The sequence below is a fragment of the Stegostoma tigrinum genome, chromosome 1 (assembly GCF_030684315.1).
Source record: "Stegostoma tigrinum isolate sSteTig4 chromosome 1, sSteTig4.hap1, whole genome shotgun sequence".
Taxonomy (NCBI): domain Eukaryota; kingdom Metazoa; phylum Chordata; class Chondrichthyes; order Orectolobiformes; family Stegostomatidae; genus Stegostoma; species Stegostoma tigrinum.
This window is the reverse complement of record NC_081354.1, coordinates 48,715,502-48,734,367: the sequence shown is the minus strand read 5'-3', so window position 1 is coordinate 48,734,367 and position 18,866 is coordinate 48,715,502. Positions and strand designations below refer to the sequence as shown.

Here is an 18,866-nt window from a genome sequence, read left to right as displayed (position 1 = left end):
CGCTCTTCCTTACCTACACTGGCCCTAAACCCATCTCTCCCTCCATTACATTGATGTCTGTATTGGTGCCGCCTCATGCTCCCAAGAGGAGCTCAAACAGTTCATCCACTTCACCAACACCTTCCATCCCAACCTCAAATTCATCTGGACCATCTCCAACACATCCCTCCCCTTCCTGGATCTCTCTGTCTCCATCTCAAGCAACCACCTAGAAACCGATATCCATTTCAAGCCCACCGATTCCCACAGCTACCTAGAATACACCTCCTCCCACCCACCTTCCTGCAAAAATTCCATACCCTATTCCCAATTCCTTCGACTCCGTCGCATCTGCTCCCAGGATGAGGCATTCAACTCCCGTACATGCCAGATGTCCTCGTTCTTCAAGGACCACAACATCGCTCCCGCGGTGGTCGAGAACGCCCTTGACCGTGTCTCCCGCATTTCCCGCAACTCAACCCTCACACACCGTCCCTGCAAAAACCACCAAAAGAGAATCCCCTTGTCCTCACATACCACCCCACCAACCTACAATCCAACGCATCATCCTCTGACACTTCCGCCTTCTACAATCTGAACCCACCACCAAAGACATTTTTCCAGAAGGCAGACAAGGGTGGGGTTGGAAAGACCACTCTCACCGGGAATCCCTTGTCCGCTCCACACTCCCCTCCAACCCCACCACACCCAGCACCTTCCCCTGCAACCGCAGCAAGTGCTACACCTGCCCCACACCACCTCCCTCACCCCCATCCTAGGCCCTAAGATGAATTTCACATCAAGCAGATGTTCACCTGCACATCTGTCAATGTGGTATACTGTATCCATTGTACCCGGTGTGGCTTCCTCTACATTGGGGAAACCAAGTGGAGGCTTGGGGAACGTTCTGCAGAACACCAACGCTCGGTTTGCAATAAACAACTGCACATCCCAGTTGTGAACCATTTCAACTCCCCCTCCCATTCTTTAGACGACATGTCCATCCTGGGCCTTCTGCAGTGCCACAAATGCCACCCGAAGGTTGCAGGAACAGCAACTGATATTCCGCTTAGGAACCCTGCAGCCCAATGGTATCACTGTGGATTTCACAAGCTTCAAACTCTCCCCTCCCCCTACTGCATCCCAACATCAGTCCTGCTCGTCCCCGCCCGCCTAACCTGTTCTTCCTCTCACCGACCCCCTCCTCCCACCTCAAGCCACACTTCCATTTCCGAACGTTCTAACCTCATCCCACCCCCTTGACCTGTCTGTCCTCTCCAGACTGACCTAACCAATCCCCTCCATACCTCCCCACCTATGCTCACCTTTACTGGCTCCATCCCCGCCTCTTTAACTTGTCTGTCTCCTCTCCACCTATCTTCTCCTCTATCCATCTTTAATCAGCCTCCCCCTCTCTCCCTACTTATTTCAGAACCCTCTCCCTATCCCCCTTTTCTGATGAAGGATCTAGGCCTGAAACATCAGCTTTTGTGCTCCTAAGATGCTGTCTGGCCTGCTGTATTCATTCAGCTCCACACTTTGTTATTTCCGATTCTCCAGCACCTGCAGTTCCCATTATCGCTGAATTTTATCTAGTTCTGTTGCACGCAGATACGGTCTCCTTCATTATCTAAACAACTAAGTGTAAATGAAAGCTGTGCAACAATTACTGAACATTCCTTACTTCTGACCTTGTGATGGAGGGACGTTTACGGTGCTGGAGTCTAGAACACTGCCCTGAATAACTCCTGTGACAACTCCGGCACCTGAGATAACCGATTTCCAAAAACAACAATCAGCTATCTTACTGCTGAGTATGATTCAAATCAGTGAAGGATTTTCCCCACAATTCCCAGTGATATTCATTTTACTTGGATTTCATTTCAGTTCAACACAGTCAGATGATTTACTTGATGACAAGGGCAGTTACTCATAGCTAATGTCTGGAATTCAGTTTTACTGTCTGCTTTTGGATCAAGACCACATGAGGTCAGCAACAGAATGGGACTGGCAGAGCCCAGTCAGTAGCAGATTATTGATGGTTACTTGAAAGGCTGTGATGATAATCATCAATGACGTGATGGAAATTATCTGTAGGCTGATTTTCTACTTTGTTGGGTAGATGGTAGAAGTATAGCTTGCTGGAACAACTTGGCTCGAGCTACACTAAGTTCAACTGCACAAGATGTCAGCAAGACATTCTTAATATTAAACTATTGCTGTGTCAGTGTGGAAGCAATCAAATGAAACATATCAGACAGGCTTCTCTAAGAAGAACTTTGGCAAGATGCTTGGATAGATCATTTACTCCATATTTCTGCCTGAAGCCAATGTTTACTAATTCAGCCAGGTCTTTTTCACACATGCTGGACTCTGTCAATGTTGAAAGTATAAATGTTCATTCACCATCTTACTCCCAATTGTCTAAATGTCCACCATCATTTACAACTGGACGTCTTAGTTTTGTTTATTTATTCATGTGATGTCTGTTTCACTAGTTTGGATTTATTACCCACTCCGAATTCCCCAGAGGGTAATTAAGAGTCAACCAAAGTGCTGTGGGTCTGCAGTCACATGTAGGCCACCAAGGTAATGCCCTTAAAGACATTAGTGAACCAGGTGGGTTTTTCCTGACAATCAGCAATGGTTTCACAGTCATCAATAGACTCTTTTTTCCTGATTACTATTAAACTCAAATTCCTCTATCTACCATGGCAGGATATGAATCCAGGTTCTAGGACATTACCAGGTCTCTGGATTAATACTGCCGTGATAACATCACTTGGCCATCGCCTACCCCACTTAAAGAGTTTTGACTTGATATGTTGGTGTGTGATTGCATTGCTGTAACTCAGCATTCAGTTTATAATACAAGTTATCCTGGCACAAACCAGTCTGACAGCTATGTGCTTCAGGATTCAGTCTGCTCCATCAGTAATGCTGCCAGCTAGGCCTTCTTGATAATTAACACTGAAATCCCCCATTCAGAATAGCTGCTTACCGCAAATACTGTTTCAATGCACTGGTGATAGTCTTTGTTTCCCATTCTGGAGAACTGTCCAGATCTAAATCAGCACAAATCTTTGTATCTAGAAAATACACACAAATTTACCAGCACGTGGATCTCATTGTCACTGTTGGGAAATCACAGGGTTGTAAATAATCTGAAGACCAACTAACCACAGTGTCACATATTACACCTCCAGGAATACTGTAAACTCAAAGACTTGGAAGTTATTGTCAATGGAGAAGTAATGGTACTCACCACTGAACTTACAGAATGATTTTGAGATAGTTTCTTAGAACAGCATGAACTGGAGCCAACTGGGGAGCAGGCTATTCTAGATTTGGTATTGCAAACCATGGCAGGATTAATTAAAGACCTGAGTAAAGACATCTCTAGGAAGCAGTGATCATGGTATGATTGAATTTTGTATCTAGTTTGAAAGAGAGAGGAGAATGATCTAAGACAATTATTCTGAATTTATGTAAATACAACTACGTGGGCATGAAGGCCGAGATGGTTGAGGTGAACTGGAATGTTAGACTATGAGATAAATCAGGAGAGAAGCAGCAAAAGGCATTTAAAGGGACATTTCAGAACACTCAATATAAGTACATTTCTACTATTAAGAAAAATTCCAAATCACTGACCCACCATTCATTGGTAACTAAAATTAAGGAAGGTATTGGTCTTATGGAAAGATCTTATAATTGCTCAAAGATGAGTGTAGCTCAGATGACCAGTCAGAATACAAAGAACAGCAACACATAATTAAAAGGCTCACTGGGGTAAACAAATTAGAACATGTATGGAAGCACAATTCCTAAAAAAACGTAGCAACAGTTTCACTAGGTATCTAAAGAGGAAAAGAGTAAGTCAAGTAAGCATTGACCCCTAAACCGAAAAGTGATGGTGCTATGATCATTTCTCCCAAATATTCCTCTAAAATACTTGATCCATGCCATTCTGCAGAATGAATCCAGCTGTTTTCCCTTTTTTCATTGAGCCAGAAACATACCAATTTAAAAAATCTTCCCCCTCTGTCTTTTATACTGTTTCTATCCCAGCCTACATTAAAATAATACAAATTCCCAATGTAACTATGTTGCAATTCTTGCATTGCTCTGCAATTTCCTTGTTAATTTCTTCCTTCATGATTTTGCCATTAGTTAATGACTTCTAGTAGTGTCAGATACCAATACTGTTTCTCGGCTCTAACCAAACCGACTTTGTCTTTGACACTTTTTAAATATTCTCTTTTTAACACTGTAATATTCTTCTTAATCAATGCAGCCGCTACCCATATCCTTTCTTTCATTCCCTATCTTTTCTGAATACCTCACATTTAGGAATTTACAGCACCAACGTCTGCCCTGTATTGAGCCAGGTCACTGTGAAGGCGAAAAAAACTGCAGATGCTGTAAATCAGGTACAAAAACAAACTAAGTTCTGAGGAAGGGTCTCTGGACCCAAAATGTTAACTCTGTTTTCTCCTCCACGGATGCTGCCAGACCTGTTGAGCTCAGTTAAGGCCACATCATTCATATTCCAACATGGCTCGCTGCACTGCAGTTCACCAACCCTCATTTGATTTGCCTGTTTATATACATGTATAACTGGGAAGGAAGCATTTTATTTTCACCCTTATACAAAACACCAAACTTCATTGGAATCATTTAACTCATTGACTTAATAGGCAGTCATTGGAAATTTCAGCTGTTAGAAACACTTTTCCATTCACAGTTTCTCTCCAACAACAACAATAATGTAAAAACTGTTTCCACAATCAGTGAGAGGATATTCACGCTCCACTCCTTATGGGTACATAAAAAGGAAGGGTTCAGAGGGAATGGGCCAAAGGTTGGAAAATGGGACTACATTAATTCAGGATATCAGGTCAGCATGATCGAGCTGTACCGAAGGGTCATTTTCTGTGCCATATATCTCTGTGACTCTATACTTAGCTCTGCATGCTCACCTAGATAAAATTCATCATGTCACGGGACCAAAGAAGCTGGGAGTATTCTGTGTGCAGCATAAGGTTAAGGGGGTATCCGGTAGAAGAATTCAAAATACATGAGGGTTTTGTTAAAGTAGATAAGCAGAAGCTTTTCCTGCTGGTAAGCAGGACACCAAGCAGAGCACACAAATTGAAGAAAATTGCTAAATGAACCAGAGGGACATTGTCTCACATAGCGAGTTGTGGTGAACTGGAATGTACTGTCTAAAAGGCTGAGAGTAGCAAATTTACTAGCAACTTTCTAGAGGTAATGGATACATACCTGAGAAAAAAAAAACAGCAGGATTGGGGCAAAAAGGGAATAACTTTCAAGGAGTTAGTAATTCACAAAGCACTAAATGGCTTCCTTTTTCTAGGAAAGTTCTACAAGTCTATGAATTTCAACAATTTAAAAAAGTTATGTACAATAATTCTGGTCTGAATGCAGTTGTATTTATCCAGCATATTTGTCAAAATACTTACCAGTCAGCAAACTCATAAGCCTCTGGACTTTTGAGCTGACTCCAACAACTCTATATATTCCTTGATCATTAAGTCCTAAAAAAAAATCAAAAAGAATATCTTATTAACAGTGATAATTAAGAAAACTGCTAACAGTCTTATCTTCGCATTTCAGGAATGTGATAATTATTCTATTCTGTAAATAGTACCAGTGATTTTAGCAACAATTCAGGATAACTGAACAAGAATTGCTATTTGAAACGCACACTCAGTATTTCTAAGTAAAATCTCTTCTGACACAACACAGATTTGCTGTGCTACAAATGGTTTATTTGTCCTTCCTGTTCCTGTGAATATAAACTTATTAGTCTTCACAGTAAACAGGAAACAAAAAAGCAGGCAGCAGGTACAGCATGTAGTGGAGGTATACATCAATATTTAATGAAGAACAGTTCCTGTTATTGAAGATATTAAAATATAAGATACCAGTTATGACAAAAGATTCATGTACATTGAGATGTTGTATATTGCTGGGGTACTTCAACTAGGTTGAAATCAAACCACTGCACCCTTGAAACAAGAAATCTGTTATCCATTCCCCCAATGCCATGAGCATCGAACCAGAGAACAGGAAGTTCCAATCCTGGAGACTATTTTCTATTCATTACAGGTTGTGGGCATCACTGGCTAGGCCAGTATTTATTGCCCATTCCTTACTGTTTAGACGACAGTTAAGAGTAACCACATTGCTGTGGGTCTAGAGTCACATATAGGTCAGACAAGGTAACGATGGCAATTTCTTTCCCTGAAGGACACTAGAAAACTTGGAGCGTTCAAACAATGGTCAACGGTTTCATGGTCAACATCATACTCTTAATTCCAGATTTTTACTGAATTCAAATTCGATCACCTACCATGGCAGGATTCAAACTTGGGACCCCAGAACAGTACTTGGGCTTTGGATTAATAATCTAGCAATAATACCACGAGACCATCCATTCCCCAATGAGACTGTTACCCTCAGCCACTGGAACCTTTATGGTTTACACCTGCTCACTTCACCAATATTCTAACTTTGGCATCACAAGATGGCAAACAGCCCACTGTATATTAGAATGCCATGTCCTTATGAGATCTCATGGGAAGATAATGGCATGAGTTCTGAAGTGATGCTGGTTCATAGGGAGTGGCGCTCAGTTTAGGATGATTCCTTACCTACTCCACTCAGGAGTGATAGGATGTCCCTTCAGTTGGCAGCAATCATCCTTTCCTCAGTAAAGAGCTCCTCCAACCTTGTGTGTCACCTTTTTTCCAGCACAGGTGACTGCAGGTGCATTTTCAAAAGGTGCTTTACTTCACCTTTTCTGTGAGAACCAAGACATTCAACCTCTGCCCCCCCACCCACCAACTTCCCCTCATTATCTTTCCCCTGCACCAACTTGTGATTCCTGTTGAGCTTCATCCTCAAATCAATGAATTTCCCCTGATCCCATACTGTGTATGTTGATTTTCCTACTCATGTCCTGAAGCCAGCCACTAATTGATTTCCCAATACACTCCTGACTTTGACCCGTCACAATGTTGAGGCAACCAATAGCCTCATTTTTTGTGTTCCCCAACCGCAATGCAACCTCCTCACAAATACAAATACAACTCCTACTCCTGACCTTGGAACTGCTGCGCACTATCCAAATTCAATTACACCCCCTAACATATATCATTACCATTCAGACTCGCTGACAAACTCCTGACACCAATGACCACATCCTCATGACTCAGCTATCTGTGACATAAACTGCCTGGCTATCAATCTAACCAATCTAGGGTATGACAGACACAAGCTGTCTTGTCTACCCTTCCTTCTTTCCTCATTTGGTGCTCCCTTTTCTTTGGGCCGTGTTCTGCCATTTCCAACTGATTCTACCTCTCTTATGTTGCCTTCACTTGCAAGACCAAGACCGTAACTCAACGTAACTTTGATTTAAAGTTGTATTGCTACAAGGTCAAAGCAGCAAGTATTCACTCCAAAGATCTGGAGGAAATCAAACTCACTAGGTACTGACTCAAGAATCTGAAGATGCAAATTTCTCCACTGAGCAGAACTCAAGTGGGAGGGAACAGTTGATCCCAGCTCGTAAGTCTTTTTTTTATGAGATATAAGTGCATGGCAAATAGATTTTCTGACTCTTGCGCTGAGGGATTCTGAATTTTGGACACCACCTAATTAATCTCCCCCAGCCACCATTCTTTATATCATATTCAAAACAGCAGGATTTCCCCATATCACTTCTCTAGTTGTCTGCCCAAAGGTACCTGAATGCCAGTACTATGATCGCCACCAAAAGGAGGACAAAACAGCAGGTTCCAAATCCACCCCAACCAGAACAGGCATACAACACCATGCTATTCACACCACTCTGATCCATACCAGTCACCCAGTCAATTGACCCACTCAAGGAGTCTGCATTGTTGTGGTGACTTGCACTTTCATGTACATACATTGATTACAATGAAACTCTGTTTTCTTTCTTTCAAAAGAATCTCTCCCACATTTTCTACTGGCCTATGTTGGAGGCATTTGCAGACTGATACTCAACCCGTTTGATTGTATTATGAATTCACCTTTATGGCCAGTGAGTCCTGGAGTGGGACTTGAACATCTGGCTCAGAGGCAAGGACATTACCCACCACTAGTTTGTGTTTTTTTCTTATTACTAACAATGAAATATGTATTACTTGCAAAGGTGATTACTTTAAAATAATTAATTGTGTGTTTACTATAAACTATTATTGGCAGTAAGGTGGTTTGTTTTGGAATTCTGGAAGACACGTCAGAAAATCCTCACAGATGCATCAAAAAATACTAAATCACTGACATAACTCACCATCAAAGCTAATTAGGTCAATTAAGTATGTACATTAAAAAAGGCGACTTAACATATACATCTGCAGTTATTTTTCAAGTAGCAAAATGGTGACAGAGAACATCAATATTGTTAACCCCTTTTTATTCAAAATATTAAAAAAGTATTATTGACTTCAATACGTTGTTTTAATATAATCAGTTTCACAAGTAAAATATCAGATTACCCCGTGTTTCGAGAGCATGGATGCATTTCTTTATTATGTTGAAGCCCACCTCATCCAGCAGTACACCTTAGTAGAAGATAAAATTGCCTTTGTTGTATTAATAAATACTAAACAATTAATTTAACTTTGAAATGAAAAGTTTATGTGCAAGATTTTTCAAAGAGTTGACGGAACAACATAATGACAGCATTAAAAATATAAACCATAATTTTAATATATTAGAAGGAAAATTAATAATATGGTGTGCTGACAAATGGTAGATAATCCACAAGAAGATTTAATATTTCAATATACATGGTATACTTACTTCCTTCTTTCTTGGAATTGCTCCTAGTAATTAAATATACCTGTCATTTAAAGAAACATTGTTACAATACCTGAGACAGAAAATCACTGGGAAATTTAAGAGATAGAGTAAATTCATCTCTGTAATTAAGGACTTAGCCATACTGTGAAAACTGAAAGCATCTGTACTGTCATTGCATTGAAAACCATGATCACAGTCATTAGCCAAGGCAAGAAGCTGAATGTTTGTACAATATCTTTGTTGTTAACATTGCAGTGAAACTGGAATGTCCACTTTAGGGGACAAGTCTGGGCAAAACATATGGAGTTGCTAGGTTGTCCGAACACCACAAACCCTTTTTAACATCCTTGGTTAGGTCCAAAGGAGAGCAAAGCACTATATACAACATTGGCTTGGTTGCAGGAGCTGTCCACAGTAGACACGCATCAGTCCACCAACATTATAATAAAGAATAATAGAATGGGAATTATGTCTAAAAGCAACTTAACGTTTATTTTAAAATAGTTCTTTTGACATAGAATTTACTTTTTGATTCGTCGGTGACAATTCTTGCACAGCACTTGTAAACTTCCATGTGAATTGACTAAATAGTATCCACTGTAAAAGAAAGATGAAGTTGTATTGTAGGCATACCCTAACTCTCATAAGCTGTAATTCCTATCACTATATAAATGCTGTTAACATTAACGTTCTCAACTGTATTTGCTTTTCTTAGTTGGATATCTTAATAGGACAAATATTTGACAGCACATTAACCTATTAAGCTCCCAATCCCATCCACATGGTTTTTATTCCAGGCAAATGACTTATGTTTCAGAAGCACAATGAAAGCCAATCAAATTTAGAGATAACACAAAGGAAAGCAGTAGGTGGCAAACTGCCAACAAGTGAAAAGGTCCTACAACTGAAATCAAAGAGCTTTAAGAGAAAATTTTGAGACTTCTTTATTGAATGGCACAGAACTAACCAAGCAAGAAACTGGACGTGAGAGTAGGCTCTGAATTGACCATGTTTAACACCTTGCAGAATAACACATAACAAAGGTAAACAGCATGCTGAGCTGTGTTGTCAAATCGAGAGAGTTCAAGTCTGAGGAAACTACGCTATGCCTGACCAGTACCAAATTGACGTGACAACATGAAACGGTGCTTATTTTTCATCATTGTGAAACAAATAAAACATTCAAGTCCTAGAACAAGTTAAAGGGGAACTGCAGCTGATTCCTCATTTCAGAAGATCTTATTATGAATAAGTCTGGACAACTTGGAGCCTTAAAAGTAGACATTTGAGAGGGGACTCATTTTTATGATATTATGTAGAAAAGGTTAATCTTTCATAATTTTTACTCTCTTTTATTTCAAGATTTATCACTTAGGGTTCATTCAAATGGCCAGTAAACACATCTAAATAATTATATGTAAGAATGTATTTGTTTCAAAGAGTAAGCTACGTCACTTATACCTTAACAGAATTCTAGAGAGTGATGACTGAACAGTGAAGTCCTTTGCAGGTATTTGAAAGTATGGGACAAATTACTATATGTGCTGCGCATACATCCTTCTCCACAATGTCAAGAATGAAGGAGCAGAAACTGCATTCTCAAACAATGTTTTGCAAGTTTTATTGCATAAGGATGGTCTGTAAAGTGTCCTAGATTATGCTTACAGAACATATATCATATGCTTCACAGCACAGCCACGTGAAGAAATACAGTCTGTATTTATGTTGCAGAGCAGCAACAAATAAGAGCCAGAGGCAGATAATGTGTTGGAAGCAACTACCAAAAGCAACAGTTAGTACAGGCATTTGCATTGTTTGTCAGATTAAAGTATAAAGCACTCTTTCGTCCCAGGAGTAATTTTATGTTAAATTGGGCAGTTTTTTATTCCCTACATTGATAATTTTCTTGTTGCAACTGTTTAGCAGGTAATGGATTGTTAGAAATAAAGATAATTAAACAAACACTCAAAATGATGACCCAAATCTTCCCACTGGGACTAGAATCCCTTATTCCATGCCAGATCAGACAAAAAGTTATCAATTTACCTACCCAAGATCTTTCCAGCCAGCCATCTGATGCAGAAGCCATTACAACAAATGCAGTCCAACAAACCATACAGACAAAACCACATCTTAGGAGCTATGCCCCATTTTTACTGCAATAGGGTTCCAGAACAGAAAATATTTCAAGGTCCCAAAGCCAATTCGACAGCTACTCAGAAATCTGTTAGGTAAATGGGAGAGGGGGTAGGGAGGCAAGTGGATTAGAAAAGGGGTATTATGCTAGGTGAGTCAGTGTGGGGGTAGGTTGCAAGTTGGATGAGCACAAGGTGTCAGGTAATGGAAGATGGAATGGCTGGATGGTAGGTGAGTTGGTACAGGTGTCACGTTAGTGGGTACAGGTTTGGGGTCTGGGGTTGTGGGGCATTTGGGTATCAGGTGTAGGCAGGGTTCAGATTCAGACTAGGGTAAGTTTTTAATCCTGTAACCTCTCCTAGTTAACCAATAAAGGTAAGCACTTCTGAGTGCAGAGTTGGGGTCTTTTTCAGAGAGTGCCAGATCAACATGGCAGATAATTGCTGTTATGATGGTGCTTCCTTTGGAAGCAGGAATTACACACCAGGTAGACAAATGGTAAATCTGAACAGGGACACTTTATTGACAATTCTCACATCACTACAGCCTGATCTACACTAGACCTAAACGCTGCCCCTCTGGGTCACATGACAATCTAAGGGGTAACATGCACAACTCTATTACTAACACTTCTTCCCCTTTGTTTTAAAGCTCCCATTAATAAAAATATAAACACCAATTATCAACACTACACAGGCATTGCAGCCAATATATACAGAGAACCAGGAATATCTACAAAAGCATTGGAACACCATGGAAGAATCACCATTTCCCCAACATACAGAACATTCTGTCCATCGTCTACTTTGATGCAAAGTAGTCTCTCAGGAGGACTGCAATTTCTAGAAGACCACCTCATCAACTTAGGAATATTTTCTAGTGCAATTTCCCAGGCTTCCAGAAGCTTCTGTTGTTCCAAAGGTATGTCTCTCTCTGATTGGCTGTTGTCGTCTCCTCGCTGGGTACGGTCAACTCTGGCTTGGAGACACACCACTTGGTCGACACCCACTGGACCACCTAGGTATTCTGAGGGACATCCCTCTGTTGATGAGGCGCAATGATCAGCTGGTCCATGCATCTTCTCCAGACCCAGCTCATCCCATGTCATCATATGACAAGTCCTGTTTGAACCACCTCCACTGCTGGGATCCATCTCTCCCCAGATGAATAATTCTGGCTGACACAATTGCTCTTCTTTGGAATACCTTCGACAGTGAGGCTCCCACCCTTCTGACCGTCAGTCCTTCTGGACTTCGGTCTACCATCTCTCTTGTCTCTTCTAGCTGCAGTAAATAAAACATGGTTCTCAGTTGGTGGTTGAACACTAAGGTTTCTGTTGAGCACTAGGTCATCATGTATGGCGTGTTTGTGTGTGTGCGGAGGAACCGGTTGAGTCACCGTCCGAGGCTCCTCCCATTATGGAGCCTATAAGGCCTACTTCAAGGTTTTAACAACTATTTCCTCCTGGCTGGTTGTCACCAGGTGATACAGAGGTGATCTCACAAGTCCATTTCTATGACTTTCTAGGTACTCCTTGAACTCTTGCACCACAAACTGTGAATCATCGCCACGCACGACTTGTTTGGAGTTCCTGTACCCGGCAATTATTTCATCCACCAGTCTATCATTGCTTTCACTGATACTGACTCATGACCACCACCTTGGGCCACTTGAAATAGGTATCCATGACCACTACTAACATGTGTCCGTCAACTGGTCGAATGAAATCTACATGAGTCCACTGTTGCAGTCAGTGAGTCCATTAACAAGGTGGCAGTAAGGGGTGGCAATGGCAACACCTTTCTTACTAATACGTAGGATTCATATGATCCTGCTTTAACATCAATCTGGGAGTCCACAGTCAGACATCAAAAGTAGCTTCTCGCTATTTCTTTCATTCACACACCAGGGCACCCTTGGTGCACTTGTTCCAGCATCTTTCTTCTTAAAAGGATAACAAGTCTCATTTCTCACATTAAACACTTTCCAATACAGAAAACGTCCAACTCCTGGCCAGTAAGAGCATAATTCTGGGCAGTTTCTATTATAACACCTTCTTCTTAGGACTAAGACCACCACTTGGGTAAAAACCAGGTCATTCCAGGTAGCATTCCCTACCTGATTCGCTGACAATGGCATCTTGTCTTCCTGGGAAAAGTGCATAATTTTCAGGTTCCAGTCAGAAACATTCTTATTTCCCAGCAAAGGTAACCTCAACAAAGCATCTACATTGCTGTGCTTCTCCGCCTGTCAGCATTTGGTCATATGTGAGTAGACTGACACAGCCAGTACCCATCACTGCAGGCGTGCTGCCACCATTTTTGTATATGGGCCAAAAATGCCATGTTCATTGGTGATTAATAATTCCAATGTTCCCAGGTTCTCCAGCTGTTCTACCTCCACCTCCACTTTCAGCTGGATGGTGCACGGTACGGGATACTCCTTCAGAATCTAGGGATGAGCCTTTGGATTCAGCTGTAATTTAATTTTGACTCCTTTCATTTCTCCCAAGATTCCTTTGGAGACATTTTTGTGGTTGTCCAGGATCTCTTGTAAACTCATGTTTGAATCTGCCAGCCTATTAACCATGCCCCAGTTCAAGCTTAATTTTTTTAAGCCAGGAGCATCTTAATAATTCAGGATATTCACATTTTACTATGCAAAATGGTAATACAGCACACTGGTCCCTTAGATGTACTTCTACCTTATGCCTTGTTCTCTGAGTTGTCTTCTTTAGACTCCCGTTCTCTTGCTTCAGTTGTACCTGACAAATACAGGAAATATGGCCATTTGCCCACACCTGCAGCACTGCGCTTCTCGACTCCTACATGTTGACTTTGTGTGACTGCAATTTCCACATCAGCAACATTTTGCAGTTGGTGCCACACTCTGCTGAGTATCTGCTACTTGAAACACCTGTGTGTTATCACTCAACTGTGGTGCTTCACTGGCAGCCAACTCTATCAAGGTAGCAATTTCAAAAGCTGACTTGAAATCTAGGTCTCTCCTTGTTGATAACATCTGTTGGATGGCTTCATATCAAGAGGCCAGAAATCAAATGGCCCCACAAGACATCTTAGAGGAACCATCCAAAATTACAATGTTCTGCCAACCTCATTAAAGTGGCCAAAAATTGGGCAATGGACTATTTTTCATGCTGTACCCATTTATAAAAATGCAAACGTTTTGCAATCATCAGCAATTTTGATGCAAAATAATTTCCTAACACTTCGTGTAGCTCTTGGAATGTTTTCTCCATGGGTTTCCCTGGTTGCACCCGACTCTCTGAATTATGAAGGTCTTGCTCCCAATGATACTTACGAAAACTGGTACCATGAAGTTCTCAGCCAGTTTGTTCACCTTTAAGAATGACCTAAAGTGTTCTATGTGTAAAATCCAATTTTCTGACCCTCCATCAAATGGTCCCATAGCTCCAAATCGGTTTGCCATTTTGTTTTCCTGCTGACCGGAACATTTCCTGCTAATAAAGTCTAGACACCATTCACAGCCCAAGTCCCCTCAATAAACAGTCCCAAGCCAGCTGCTGCCTCACTGACTCACTTCTCTTTGGCATTGCCCGCAGCCAGAGAGAGTCCCATCGCGACTACTCTCCACAGCGACGTCAGTAGCTTCCAGGTGCATAGTCTCTTCTTCAGTTGTCAACCCGAATCCCTTCACAAGCAGAGCACCTGGCCCCATCTCCAATGAGTGGCTTCTTTCAACGTGACCATTTCCCTCGACATTACTTCCTTACATCACTTCTGAAGTCTAACCGATATGTCCTCCAGACAAAAACCAAAGTCACCTGCACGCAATTTGTGGGCCAGACCTCCTCTCATCCCCAGTTGTTAAGTTGGTGCTTTCTTTGGAAGGAGGAATTATACACAAGGTAGACAAATGGTGAATCTGAACAGGAACACTCTATTAACAATGCTCACTTCCACAGCCGATTCTAGGCTGGACTCAAACTCTGCCTGTCAAGGTCTTCTGACCAATTCTCAAAGGGGCAGCACATCCAACAATATACACAGCAATTGCCCATCAGAAGTTTAAACTTCCCAGGTAACAGGCAATTAGTGCTCAGTAAGGTGTCAGGACTTCCTAATGCAAATCCTTTAGAGAGCATCTTGTTTTTAAGTTTTGAAGACTGGAAGATACAGGCTAATTTTTAAAATAATAAGTTGTAACATGGCTGTTCTTTCTCTTCCAGAGTGAGGTTATTCTGACTCAGTCATTCTAATTTACTGCTGAAAGGTGTAGATGATGCCAGCCTCTGATGTGTTTGCTTCAACATGCCGACATTGTCTGTTTGTGAACCAGGAATTGCCTGCCTTATCCAGTTAATGGGATACTTTTTTTTAAGTTTTGGCACTTCTTCTGCCAATTGTCTAAAGACAAGGCCAGGTAGAAAGTTGGCTGTACAGCAAACTATCTGTTCTTGTATTCGGGACACACTTCCTGACTGCAGACCAAGCCCTCACTTTAGTCACTGCTTTTTTCAAGCAGGTACTATTTGAACTGTCCTCATTTTGCAGTCACTTGTCACATGTGCATTACTTCCCAGCCCAAGGAACAGCAATATTATCTCTCAAAGGAAGAATTGCTCAGAACTACCACGTTATGGCTTCAGTTCCTTTTATTAAGGATACCCTTTTCTAATATAAAAGTGTATTTTGGAAAAGCAAGTATTTTGTGCTATGTGCTTTAAGCAGCAGTTTTTTGCCCTACTTAAAATTTATCTGAATCAAAACTTTTAAGCAAATGTCATCTCTAGATGTAAATTATTATAGATTGTCTTCAAGATTTCACAACTTCTTCTTTGTAAGTTCTTTAGAACTGTTTTTCCAATTCTCAACCATTTTGATATCTTTCCATTTCCAGATTATTTGATCAAGCCAAAGAGAAAGAGATGTTCTATAACTTTGAAGAAGATCAATAGTGTTATATCTGTAAGCGTATTCATTCTCATTTCTCACTTGACACTGTTCACTTTTGTGGATTTGTGATCCCACATCAGCTTCCAAGGTAAAAGATGCCCATTTCCTCTTATACTCTGTGTTGGCTCATAGTATAGCAGTTAACTGCACTAGTTAAATGCCTGCTAAGCTGACTGTGAAGCATTCTTTTTGAAAATTTGCTCAATACTGTATTATTTCCCAATGAAGCCAAGTTTCCACAAAGCACATTGTTCAATGAATTGCACTATTAGCAATGTACTTAATAATAAACAAAATGTAAAATTTAAATCCTATTTATAATACTGTGTACCAATTTCACTCCATTATCTTTTATTGCATGATACATTACATACTAAAGAATCTTAAAATCACTGTTAAGCACCAAATTTCACAGCTACACAATATCAAAACACTGAATGCTCATTCTAACTTACGGGTTCTTTTCCATCCAATGCTTCCATCCACCGCCTGCGATCATCTTCTGTAATAGCCTGCATGGTAATCACACCTTGCCTGCAAAACATATCAACATAAAAAAGTTATATTTGAAATGGAAGGTCAAACCATTGGTGCTGAATTATCCGATATGCACAAGGTTCCCCTGTGGCTTGGGCTGATGACACTCAAAGCTGCATTTTTATTGAGTTGTAGGACCTGAAACACAGGCAGCCATTTTCAAATTGACAACATTGTTATCTATGAGAGGCTTTACTTAGGATTATGTTTAGGAATGTCTCTTTAATTCAAGGTAAAGTGAAGAGGGTCATGAGATCTGTAATGAGCTCTTCCCAACAAGCCTATGACACTTAGTTACCATGGATACTGTGGACCCAAGTTGAAGCATACTGACAGCAAGATGTAAAGTGTTCACAGCAGAAATCAAAGGCAGGAGCAGCTGGGCTGAGCGTGGATGAACTCAGTCCCTGTGAATTTGGGCAGTAAAAGAGGCCTCACACAGACAAGCAGCTATAGCTGGTCAGGTCACCATAGCAGGAAGAGCCAACTCTGGTTGAAGAGGGACATCCCATGATACTCTGAAGCTTCTGGAAGACTTGTGCTGGGCAAACAAGGAGGGGAAAGTGCCTAAGTGGTCCTTACTACTGTTAACCACTTTAGAAATACCCATGAAATGAAAGGTAGTACCTTTCTATGACTATGGAACGTTGTGACTTGGTGGAACAGGAAAACATGAGGCGCTTGGAAGCTAGGAGCTGGGAACACAAGACACAGAGCAGTAGTAGGAGATGGTAATGCCAGTGGACAAATAATGCAGAGACTCAGGCTAAGGCTTAGACAACAGGGGTGAAAAGTGCACCTCCCAGTCGCAAACCATTTCCACTCCCCTTCCTATTCTCTTGATGACATGTCCATCATGGGCCTCCTGCACTGCCACAATGATGCCACCCGAAGGTTGCAGGAACAGCAACTCATATTCCGCCTGGGAACCCTGCAGCCATATGGTATCAATGTGGACTTCACCAGTTTCAAAATCTCCCCTTCCCCTACTGCATCCCTCAACCAGCCCAGTTCGTCCCCTCCCCCCACTGCACCACACAACCAGCCCAGCTCTTCCCCCCCACCCACTGCATCCCAAAACCAGTCCAACCTGTCTCTGCCTCCCTAACCGGTTCTTCCTCTCACCCATCCCTTCCTCCCACCCCAAGCCGCACCCCCCGCTACCTACTAACCTCATCCCACCTCCTTGACCTGTCCGTCTTCCCTGGACTGACCTATCCCCTCCCTACCTACACTCTCCACCTATCTTCTTTACTCTCCATCTTCGGTCCGCCTCCCCCTCTCTCCCTATTTATTCCAGTTCCCTCCCCCCATCCCCCTCTCTGATGAAGGGTCTAGGCCCGAAACATCAGCTTTTGTGCTCCTGAGATGCTGCTTGGCCTGCTGTGTTCATCCAGCCTCACATTTTATTATCAGGGGTGAAAAGTAAGTTTGATTAAGAAATCAGAAATAATAATCTAGACGCTAAGGATGACCATGATGATTACACAGATTGCTGCAAAACTTATCTGGTACACAATGTACTCCAGTGAAGGAAATCTGGCATCTTTGCCCTGTCTAGCCCACATGTGACTCCAGGCCAACAGCAATTTGGCAGACCTGTAACTGCCCATTGTAACGATCCAGCAAGCCACTTAATTCCAACAGCAGTTAGGGCAGATGCTGGGTTTGCTAGCTACACATATAAAGATATAATGAATATCACAGAACCACACCATTCAGCAAGTGTCCCTTTGGTTAATTCTGCTTGTGCTGACACTTATAAAGAGCTAACTATTAGTCCTACTCCCATGCTCTTTATCTATTACCTTGCAAATATTTCCCTACAATTATCTATTACCTTTTGAAAGTTAGGATTGAATCTCCTTCCAAAACCCACAGAGGCAGGACATTCCAGTTCAAAACAATTTGTTGTATTAAAAAAAAAATTTGCTTTTACTGGTTCTTCTGCCAATTACTTTAGGTCTATTTGCTCTGGTTGCCAACCTGCTTGACAATGGAACTGGTTTATCCTCATTTATTTCAAAGTCGTCAAACTGAATCTTTATTAAATCAGTGAAAGTTCTCCATGCTGGGAAGAACATCCCTAATTCCTATTGTCTCTTCACATTACTAAAGTCCATCACTTCTATAAATTAATCTGTGCCCTTTACAAGTCCGTGACAACCTGGGCAGAAATGGCTCCACAAATTTAGCTCCAACCAATAATTTATAAAGGTTTAGCATTAGCTCCTTGTGTTCATCCTCTTTCAAGCCTTGATTTGTGATGCCAATGATCTTATATTTTCCTTTAATGGCCAATTTAACTTTTATTTTTCATTCTTTTCATAGGAAGTAGATATCATTGACAAATTACGCATTTACCACACATTCCTGATTGACAGAGTGCTGCTTTGGTGTCAGCAATCCATCCGT

The 18,866-nt window shown here is 41.4% G+C and overlaps 1 protein-coding gene across 1 annotated transcript in view; it reads right to left on the bottom strand.

Moving 5' to 3' along the window:
• arhgap10 (Rho GTPase activating protein 10) overlaps positions 1-18,866 on the bottom strand; it is a 205,285-nt gene that overhangs the window by 74,620 nt on the left and 111,799 nt on the right. Inside the window, exons 11-15 of the mRNA XM_059645226.1 lie at positions 16,370-16,448; positions 8,842-8,881; positions 8,535-8,600; positions 5,466-5,540; positions 2,981-3,068 (exon numbers count right to left, since the gene is read on the bottom strand). Of these exons, the coding sequence (XP_059501209.1) occupies positions 2,981-3,068; positions 5,466-5,540; positions 8,535-8,600; positions 8,842-8,881; positions 16,370-16,448 (348 nt within the window). The remainder of the gene's footprint in view (positions 1-2,980; positions 3,069-5,465; positions 5,541-8,534; positions 8,601-8,841; positions 8,882-16,369; positions 16,449-18,866) is intronic.